Below are 11,175 nucleotides of genomic sequence, written 5' to 3'. Positions count from 1 at the left end.
GCGAACCTGATTGTATCCTAGGAAAACATCATGGCCGCTATGGATGGACAACAAGCAATGCGAGAAAATGAATTTTCTCCCGTAGTTGAGGGAAATTTAGTTCATACAGGTGGAGAAACACATATTCTGAACTATGACACAAATGTCTTGTCTCTAGATAATGTGCGAGTGCCAACAGAATTGACGGATGGCGCAGAAAACGAAGTGTGCGAGTCCGATGGCGAAGAGGAGGAGGATATTGAGGTAACAAGTGCCCCAAAACCTTTGAGATAATGTCTTCTAAGTATCATATACAAAATAAAAGAGGCGTATTCTAGCATATTGTCTAACATTTGGCCCATTTTTCTAAATTACATGTACTAGAATATAGCCATGTACCAGCTAGCTTATTATTTTTATTTGATCAAAATTTAATATGTTGATTGTGCTACCGTTAGGGCGAGCGCAGTTGTGTCTTACTAGATGCCTATTCAATTTTAACTTAAACCTGCCTTATTAAACCACATGAGACATTTGGAATGTCTATATGACATAAAAAGTTAGCTGCATTTCCATTACACAGTCTTAAAAGTGCAAAATTTTTAACAAAGAATATTTAATCTACAATCTATAAGCAATACTCATGAAAACAAGGTAAGCTTATTTTTTGGTGTACTTTTACTCTTACCACGAGCACATAGTTAGCAGCGAGATGCATTTGCATCGCATTGTGTGTCTCAAAAGGTCCAGCACAATACCCTGATAAAGGTATATAGCTTGATAAATTACAAATACCTTGATCAAGGTATTTTATGTAATGAAAATACAAAAAAAATCATAAAAAAATAAATACTGAAAGTAGAGTTCTGAGTTGCTGTCAGGAAATTCACTCATGCATGTAAAGTACTCAAACACAAAGAAATCAGTTTAAAAGCATGTCGTGTGAGGAGACGTTCTTTCATGCTGTCTTCTTGATACCAGAGTACTTCTCATGCACGAGTGAACACAGTGACCCCAACTCATAATTTGACTTTTTAAATTTAATTTTTTAAGATTTTTTTTGTATTTTCATTACATAAAATACCTTGATCAAGGTATTTGTAATACCTTGATAAAGCTAAATAGCTTTATCAAGCTATATACCTTTATCAGGGTATTGTGCTGGACCTGCTCAAGGTAACAGCAGAAAAATATTCATCTGAATCAGTGTGTTCAAATTTTCTCTTCGCCCATGCATTGTTGTAAGCTTGAGCTGGCACTTTGCACCCCTTGCTATGCTCACTATAACTCATAAACACAGGAACTTGTTCTGTAAATTAGTAAGTAATTTAGTAAATTAGCAGTAGAAATCAGTAGATGTAACTGTCATCTGTTCACAAATAAAAGAGGTTAGCATAGAATTATGGTTTTACCTTTTGGATTGTGTTTTATCGAACAGCATATCAATTGCCTGAGGAATTTGTGATTTGCACTGAGAGGTGGAGGGATGTTAACATTTACATGTGTTTATATTTTGCATTGATTAGAGATTATGATAATTTAATATGCCTTCTTTCATAATTACAGCTTTCGCCAGGTGGAATATTGGATGAGGAAACTATTGGACGAAACTTATCAAATCTGGGAAGATCTGCTGATGGTACTCAACAAGTGTTTCTTCATGTTACTATTGCAGTAAGTTTTTTTTCCAATATGTCCAAGTAAAGCTCATTTAAATAGAACTTCTAAGGTGTTTAAAACAACACACAAACATAATGTAATCTTTTATAATTTGACATTGATTTTATAAGATCTCTAATATTAATAATATACCAGAGATAAATGAAAATTTTATAAGCCAATTTATGCACTGAAATGAAAATCATTCTCAGAATGATAATTAAATATTAAAAAGAAGTCAGTGCTGTCCTTTCTGTAATTTTTGTCAAAAGAAAATATAACAAAAGTATTAAAAGTACAGATAGATTTGAATTTAATTTTTACTTTGTAGGGTTTCAACTTGAAAGATATATCAGCTCTATCAAATTTTGTACATCTTCAGAGGGTAGAATTACCCTACAATGAACTTACAGGTATTGTTTTATAATTTAGGCTTTCACATGGAAATCTAATCATTCCTTAATTTCTTTTGCTAAGTGCACATTTGTTGTTTCAGCTCTTTGTGATTTCGTGTTAATTTTTTTCTTTATGTCATTTGTTGATTCTATATGTTCTGATTCTTTCTGCAGTAAGATTTATCTCCATTTAACCCCCTTTAACTCTGATTAATATGTGTATATATTTTGGATTGTTTTTTATTACAGATTTATCTCCCCTTAGTTCCCTCCAGTACATGCTGATTTTAGATGTGTCTCACAATAAGCTTACAAAGCTTCTGGACTTCACGCCACCAAAGAATCTGAAGGAGGCTAACTTTGGTTACAATGAAATTGAGGAAATGACAGATCTCTCTGCCTACCATTACTTAACTAGTCTTAATCTTGATCGTATCCTTTTTCACTCTAATCGTAATTTTAAAAATGAATAGATCTTTTTCCCAGAATCAATGCTATAAGAAACATTGTACATACGTGAGCATGTGAGATAGTTATGAGAGATTTCCATATCTCACTCTCCATGTCATAATGTTTATTTCACATCACTTAATTCATCGACATATGTATGACATTTTGCCCACTTCATGTATGATGCCATAATATGGCTAAAGAGCAAGAGAAACACAATCAACAATTTAGATGATGATAGATCTCAAAAAATTAATTCTCATCATAGAGAGAATTAATCTTTACCATATTCATACAATCATATGAATGATATTTTCCCATACATCTTTTAAAGTGGCTTGATCTGCACATGACTTTATATTGGTAAATAAAATATCCAAATTTTTGGAAAAAACAAATTGATAGAATAGGCAAGTAATGAATTCAGTGTATAATTTTTCATTTATAATGTTTTAAAAATAATAAAACATGCAGTATTAAACCTTAATCACAAAACTATATAACAAAATTTCACAGATTAAAGGACTGGAAAATTGTAAACGTCTACAAGATCTCAGTTTGGCCCACAACAAAATAGAGAGGATACATGGTCTGGAAAATTTACCCCTACAGAGCCTCAATTTGGTATGTATCAAAATTAATCAGAGAGATTGGAAAAATCTTCCCCTACAGAACCTCAATTAGGTATGTATCAAAATTAATCAGAGAGATTAGAAAAACCTTCCCCTACAGAGCCTCAATTTGGTATGTATCAAAATTAATCAGAGAGATTAGAAAAATCTTCCCTACAGAACCTGAATTTGGTATGTATCAAAATTAGATAGAGAGATTAGAAAATTTACAAAGTGTCAGTGTAATATTTACATTAAAACTACTAATCACATAAAAATTAAATGACAGTCACATGAATAAAGAATTCTTCTCCCTAAAAAATGTACGATATTTTTTTTTTTTTTTAAATTTGTTTAATAAATTTTTTATTTGTATCAAAATAGCCAGATTTTTTAATTATCATTTTTGCCATTATTTACAGTGTCACAACCATATCAAGAAGATAGAAAACTTGGAAACTCTGCATCTGTTGCGAGTAAGTAAAAATGCATTATTAATCATTAGGTTACTTATTACAGTTTAAACAACTAAGAATATTATAGGGCTATTGAATTTATATTGGTGAGTATTGGCATGAGTTGGCTGTACAAATGCACAAGCTATTCTCATAGATTAACATTAATTTTGAAAATAACTAAAAATTATTACAGTATTGGTATCTACATTACAAGTGTGCAATATCAGAAGATATTTTTTGTTTACAATAGCGTGTTCAATATTGAATGCTCGTATTCAGATTGGTTTGGGGCATACTGAGTAACTCATATATGTTAATGCAAACTCAGCATTTAATAAATCTCCCAGATTTTGAATGCCAAAATTCTCTAGACTTATAGTAGCTTTTTTTAGACTATTTATTAGCTTTATAATAAATAGATATATTTTTCTTCATTGCAAGATTTATTTCAAAAATCATTATACATATATAAAATCAAATATTATTAAAATTCATTATTTTGCATCATCAGTAGCTTGTATGTTACAATAGCTTTGCTAACAATACTTTTGTACATGTTTATGTGTGAAGCTTTCTTACAATGATTAATGATTCCATTTCAGAGTATCAATTTATCGGGTAACAACATCCGTAGTTTGGCGGGGTTAGAGGACCACCCCCTGTTGGAAAATGTGGACGTGGAGGATAATGAAGTAGGTCATAGTTCATCTTATTACGGCCTCAACATTTTAAAATTACCCTAAAACCTATTTGCCAGGCTTGTATCTATTGTAAAAGCATTAAATTTGAAGTTAATATCAGATGCCTGAATAATAATTCACGGTACAGACAAATGATATTTGATAATATCAGAAACTGAATTGTTTTTTGTAAGTTTGTTTAATGTGATAATGTCTGCAAAAAATATACTCCATTTTTATTTTTTTGAATTAATTCTCCTAAGGTAATTGACATCTCGGAGATGAAGTATATTAAGGAGTCCCAGATGTTACGTCAGCTGAATCTGCTCCGGAACCCCATACAGGAACTCCCGGATTACCGCTTGTCCATTCTGTTCCGGATGCAGAGTCTCACTGAGCTGGATAGACACAGGGTGGAGGTCGAAGAAAAGGTCAAGGACATTTGTCTGATTTGCTGTAAACCAATCAGAATTTCAGAAACAAATATCATAAATGTCAACATTTGTACAAATTCAACTTAAGGGAGGTGACTTTCAACTGGATAAATTTTGATGTTGCTTATGAAAACAGCACATGAGCATAATCAACATACCTGAAGTTAACTTTTTTCTGTCTCTGTTTCTTCTTGGAGAGTTTCTTTTGAAAAACTGAAAAGGAGGAAAAATAATAACTATTAAAGAGAATAAGGCATAATACTGAAATAAAGATAAGAAGACCTTCATTATGTAAATTGATTATTTGTTACAGGTAGCGGCTGTGAACATGTTCAACCCCCCAGCTGAAATAGTCGCGGCACGGGACCATATCATGCATGTTGTGTACTCTTTTCTTCAGCCAAGTCGTATTCTGGACAAGTAAGTCTATCCTTCATACCATCAGCTATTAGATAAGTACTGTAGATTCTTTTGTGTCATAGAGATACTGTACTCTTTTTTGTCATTTTCAGTATGTGTATTTTTATGTTGTATGTGATAGTTTGATATATAACACTGGTGTTGATTAGCTACAGTAGTGTAAATAGTCTGCAGAAAAAGTATCTCGTTCATTTTATTTAGGTGTTTCATCTTCAAATGTTGATATTCTGGATATACATTTGTTTGTATATGAATGGATTTCAATCCAAGATAAATACAAGAAACTTTTCACAATATTCCTTCCAGATTTAAAATAATTGTTCACAAATTTATATTTTAGAGGAAATTAAGAAGCATAATTTGTTTAATTTTAGCACCCTGCCTAGTATGGAGACCCCTTACCCTATGTTGGTACTGGTTGGTCCCCAGGGCTCAGGGAAAAAAGACCTCGCTCTAAAACTTGTAGAGGAATTCTCTGATTATTTTGGCTATTGGTAAGTAGATATAAACAGTTGTGTCCAGAATTTAATTTTCACTACAACATAGTGTAAAGGTTTAAGGTTCCTCATGCCTTCAAACATATAAAATTTTGCTTTAATGATACTGATTTTCAAAGAGTTCTGATTTATAATTAAAATGCACATAATTTCAGTCTTAAAAATATACAATTATCTATACAATTGCTTGCACATCTATTTTAAAACCTTCCAAATTTTGGAGGTTAGAAATAACATGTGTTAGCTAATATGAAGATTCATAATTACCAGTTACTTTATATTGATTTCTAAAAATATTTGATTATTTTATGTTGGTGATTTTGATTACAGTGTGACACATACCACACGTAAACCTAATAAAGACGAGACACCAGGAAAGGACTACCATTTTGTAGATCTCGAGAAGTTTGAATTTGACATTAGATGGGTGAGTTAATTGGCACTTACATGTACTGTAATTTATAAATTACAACTGGTATGCTCTTCAAGTAAAGTCAAAGTGTAAAATTACATGCTATTTTCTTGACTACAAATGATTAATGTAGACTTGGAATTTGATAACAGGGACAGTTTATCCAGACTAGTCAGTATCACGGCCAGTGGTATGGACTCCAGATGCAGTCTATTGAGGACATAGCTCGGGAGGGTCTGGCCTGTGTGGTCCACATGGAACTAGAGGTGAGGGGACAGCATAATTTGTCTGTTCTCTTTGACAATAAATCAGAATTACTTTAACTGTGGAATCATTTTAATTCATGGGGGGCAATGTTTGTGGACAATCAAAATATTACCTGGTTCACAGGAAATAACTTCAAGGGTAGGGGAATCTGCATAATTCCATGAATGGATACAATGACAAGGTGTTTGTTTGTGGGGATGTAAATTCCTGGGTAGGGTGATTAACAAAACCTACAAACATTGGTCTCCCACAAAACAATGATGAATCTACAGTAATCTAGCCATTAAAATTTTCAAAGATTATTTTGAGGGGTTTCTTTCATAGGGGCCTTGCTAAAGTTATTAGACATAATCATACAAAGTACTTTAATTTAGGGAGTGCTTACTCTGAAGAACACGTACTTTGAGCCACGGTACGTCCTAATCATGCCTCTGAGCTCCGAGTGTCATGAGAAGCGGCTCAGAGAACGGGCTCTATACTCTGAGGCCCAGATTGAAGACAATCTGGGACGAGCTGAGATGTATCAGGAATACAATAGGGATCATCCAGGCTTCTTTGACATGATGATTAACAGCGGTGAGTAGTACATTAGCCCCACTACCAGAACAGAACAAAGGATGAAACTCTGCCATTCAGTTTACTGAAAGGTGCCGGAGAGTTTACTGTGTCATTCAGTCACTTTTCCAGACCTTTCAGTGATCATTCAGTTGGCTATCAGTAAATGGTAGAGTTTTCTCGTCTTCAAACATGCTGAGCTTTGGCGATATGAAATGTATTTGTCAACAATTTACAAAATCCAAATTTGGAAACATCTCCCATCTGAAATAGGATGTATAACTGTGAAAAAATTTCCCAATAATGTATGTTTAAATGGCTCCCATTTCTATCTCACCTCAGATGACATAGAGGAGGCGTACAAACACCTGAGACGACTCGTTATGGATTATCTCGGTATCAGTATTCCCTCGTTTGCGTCGGAGGTCGGCGATATTGCAGAGACAAAGGACACTGAAAATAACGCCCCCACAGGTACTCAGCTAGGAACCAGGACCTGGTCTCGACCCAGTCTACCTGACAGTATGTCCCAGCCATACACCCGCGGAAAGACCACCCAATCACCTGTCTTATCAGGGAGGGGCATACTGGTAAGTGAGGGGACAAGATTGATTTGGTACAATTCTTGCTTAAATTTTACAATTACTGCTTTATATAATGTAAAGAGTACAAACATATTTGGCGTACTAGTAATGAGGCTGATTGTTTTAACTTTGTATGAATGTTGTTGAATGATCTTGTTTTAATAAACCTTTATTTTTGTAGGAGGAAATGTCTTTGAAGAGAAGACACAGTGCTGCTAAGGCTTCTGTAGCCGGCTACATTCCTCCATTGTTTGAACAAATCACATCACAGTAAGTAGTGCTGTCCCTTGTATTATATCAGAAGATTAACATTCAATCGTAATTAAGAAAATATAATAAGGGAGCTTCTGCTACAATCAGAAATGCAATGTTGGAATCTCTCTTTTCATTTTGTTCTTAACTTTTCAATGTTTTATTGAGCCGTGTGAAATTTCTGATCATTGTTTGTTTGGAGAATTGTCATTAACTTGGTACTCAATTCAACAGATACCCGAAAACAGCACCCCAGACTGTGGACAACCAGGTTGGACTTGATGTGGTTACCATGACAGAAGACGTAAACCGGTCCCAGTCAGCACCGGTCAACAACAAACTGGCTCAGTCTGACGAAGACTCCTCAGATGATGACCAATCAGATTCCAGCATCTCCATGTCGTCTGCTGGTAAAATCGCCCGCTCTCCTGATGGATCAGTTCACAATGGCAAAGACCCCCACCTCCCAACAGAGACCATGAACCCCATGGAACTGTCCAATCCCCGCCCTCCCTCTGTACCTCGCCCTGGTTCTCAAGGTCGACCAGGGTCAGACCGTCATAAAGTGCTGCCACCTATCAATCAGAAGGCATCTTATGTTCCAGAATATTAACCCTAAAGTACACATGTACTCAGCATTTAAAATTTGTGAACAACTAGTAATAGAGTGATATATCTGGTAGCAATGGTGGGACTGCTGATTTTGATATGATTAACATATTAACAAAGAGCTGTGATAACTGAACAATTTATTGAATGATAATTATGTAAAATATGTATTTTGTATTGTTTACATGATCATTTTGTATATTCATGTTCATAGATATTGTATATTACTTTGAAATAAATGTGTATGAATTCTGTAATACTTTTATGTATATTAAAAGGTATCAAATCTTTATTATCAAATGGAGATACAAATCAATCTGATCTTTTTTCATCTACATGTAGTTGCAAAAACTGAATAATGAAGCTTTATATTTTATGAGGCCAGCCTTAATTCCAAAATCTCCATGCAAACATATGTAGCTTAATGTTTTTTCTTACCTATACATGTGTAAAAATTCCATTCAGTTGGAATTCTGTATCTATACTGAACAGAGGCTTACTTTAACTCTCTGATGTAATACAGTATGGTACTGATGTAATACAGTATGGTACTGATGTAATACAGTATGGTACTGATGTAATACAGTATGGTACTGATGTAATACAGTATGGTACTGATGTAATACAGTATGGTACTGATGTAATACAGTATGGTACTGATGTAACACAGTATGGTACTGATGTAACACAGTATGGTACTGATGTAATACAGTATGGTACTGATGTAATACAGAATGGTACTGATGTAATACAGTATGGTACTGATGTAATACAGTATGGTACTGATGTAATACAGTATGGTACTGATGTAATACAGTATGGTACTGATGTAATACAGTATGGTACTGATGTAATACAGTATGGTATGGCTACTGTAAAATATACTTTTTTTCCAAAGGGTCGTAATTCAGTGGATTGAATCACAATTTCTGTTCAATCTGCGGGTAGAATTAAATGATACAAATTTCTTGAATTGCCTTTGTATGTCTCAAAGAATTTCAAACTTAAAAGTGTGCTGTGACAAATTTCTGCAGAAAATTGTCATCTCGTACATAATGTAAATTAATCCTACACAGAAAAGTGTGTCTGCATTATTTCATTTGTAACAATAAATATTGGCCAATATCAAACAAGTCTAATCCCTCTGTTCATCAGGTTGCTCATTCCTACAGAAATTGAACACTTCAGTATGGGTTTTTGTATTAATCTACTGTTACAAGTCAAAGGTGTTTTTACAGAGAAGTGACTATAAATCCAGCAAAAGTTAATATAGAAGATCATGGCATGTTAACTTTAAAAAAATTCTTAAGATTGCTCTTACATCACTTACCTAGGAAGTTTAGATAAGATTGTGCTTTATTTAGAATGTTGCATAACGACCTTAAAATCCAGTACTTTTTGGTGAATTCTAACTTGTCTATATATGCACTTTATGATGTATCAGAATGCATTAGCTTAAGTTAAAATTACATCATTGCAAATTATTTCTAAATTACCCAGTGAAATAATCCAGAGTTATTTACCTGAAAATATGGAACTAGGTAACTCAGAATTTTACATGACCAAAGTAAGAACTCTGTGATTCTTGTCTGGCATGGAACCTTTCTACAGTCCCTGAAACGTTCTACTTTCCCACTTGAACGGTGAGCGAACGCTGAACGAACGGTGAACGAACGCTGAACGAACGCAGAGCGAACGGTGAGTGAACGATGTGTGAACGCTGAACGCAACTTGGTGAACGATGTGTGAACGGTGAACGGTGAGCGAACGCAGAACGCGAACGGAGCGCAAACGCGAACGCAAAGTGAACGGTGAACGAACGGTGAACGCAAGATGAACGATATATTCGGAATGCCTCTGATCTTTTCCTTGCATTGAAACTATTTTATTGTTTTATAATGTCAGGTGCAAAAAAAAATAAATCAATCAATAATAAATAAGTAAACCAATAAATGAATGAATAAATAAGTCAATAAAATAAATTTTCCAAAATTGTCCTGAGAAAGACGATGCATGCACATTAAGTTTTTAATCACACGATTTTTATCGCATTAAAACATTGCAATTGTTGCCGAACGCTGAAGTATAAGAGATATTTTTTCTTAGTTGGAAAATAAAAATGTTTATTCTTATTTGATAACAAATCAGAGAAAACTTCTGACTTAAAAAATGAATTAAAGTGGTTGTAACATCCATTCCTATATCTCCGTGTTAAAGCGATTTCGTGTAAAGTAATGAAAAAAAAATAATTACAAAGGTCAGTGGACGTTTTTTTTATTGCGGGGGGCACAAGCATATAGTATCTATGTTTACTATAGTAATCTATATATCGGCAAAATTATTGGGGAGGGAGGGGGCACGCCCCCCCCCCTTGCCCCCCCCCCCCGGTTCCAACGGCCAGTCTGCTCAACGTTTATTGAGCAGACTTCTACATCTATCTGTAGATGGCCGTGATTATACTCGGACAAGATAATACAAAGATACATATTCATATTATTTGTTATAAATTCATTTTTTAGAACTTGATATTCAAGTAATATGCTGTTATAGTTTTTATTAAACAGCCAAATGAGAGAGAGAGAGAGAGAGAGAGAGATATTCCGTTTTAACCCCCCCTCCCAATTTCAGGCTTCACTAAATGTTTGTACCTATATCAAACAAAAACTCTGAAATTTTTTTTCTAAATATATCAGACAGTGAAAGTAACTTTTTTTTAATCAACAAATCATATCCATTTGTTTGACAGTCATACTCGTTTTTATTTTCCTGCTTCAAGTTCACACGAAGTCCACGTGCTTGTCCTGTCAATCAAAATCATTCGACACTGTGCAGGTGTGAAAGTTTCGTCACATCGAAGACGAAGTGCGAGTATTTCCAACAAGTTATAACATCTATTTTTATCATTTCTAGATT

General features: G+C 34.1%; 1 protein-coding gene across 1 annotated transcript; it reads left to right on the top strand.

Annotated features, from left to right (window-relative positions):
- Positions 1-16: 16 nt before the first annotated feature.
- On the top strand, positions 17-8,484 carry LOC133195528 (leucine-rich repeat and guanylate kinase domain-containing protein-like). The gene is made up of 16 exons (XM_061331399.1): positions 17-243; positions 1,546-1,653; positions 1,970-2,051; positions 2,283-2,465; positions 2,983-3,107; positions 3,517-3,570; positions 4,155-4,244; positions 4,496-4,663; positions 4,980-5,086; positions 5,461-5,580; positions 5,914-6,010; positions 6,148-6,261; positions 6,637-6,838; positions 7,160-7,407; positions 7,583-7,671; positions 7,888-8,484. Exons 1-16 carry the CDS (start codon positions 31-33, stop codon positions 8,264-8,266), a joined length of 2,379 nt encoding a protein of 792 aa, XP_061187383.1. The 5' UTR covers positions 17-30; the 3' UTR covers positions 8,267-8,484.
- Positions 8,485-11,175: the final 2,691 nt, after the last annotated feature.

This window comes from Saccostrea echinata, unplaced genomic scaffold, assembly GCF_033153115.1.
Source record: "Saccostrea echinata isolate AGI-Se365-2 ecotype Australia unplaced genomic scaffold, CSIRO_AGI_Sech_v1 ptg000029l, whole genome shotgun sequence".
Classification (NCBI taxonomy): Eukaryota; Metazoa; Mollusca; class Bivalvia; order Ostreida; family Ostreidae; genus Saccostrea; species Saccostrea echinata.
The sequence above is the reverse complement of the archived record's forward strand: the minus strand, read 5'-3'. Positions and strand labels throughout refer to the sequence as shown.

What these genes read in the sequence shown, in the direction of transcription:
- LOC133195528 (XM_061331399.1), top strand. Translation starts at nt 31, where the DNA reads ATGGCCGCTATGGATGGACAACAAGCAATGCGAGAAAATGAATTTTCT. An exon ending in TCTGATTATTTTGGCTATTG is followed by an intron (nt 5,581 to 5,913) that starts GTAAGTAGATAT and finishes TTTTGATTACAG; the next exon opens with TGTGACACATACCACACGTA. An exon ending in TATCAGGGAGGGGCATACTG is followed by an intron (nt 7,408 to 7,582) that starts GTAAGTGAGGGG and finishes TTATTTTTGTAG; the next exon opens with GAGGAAATGTCTTTGAAGAG.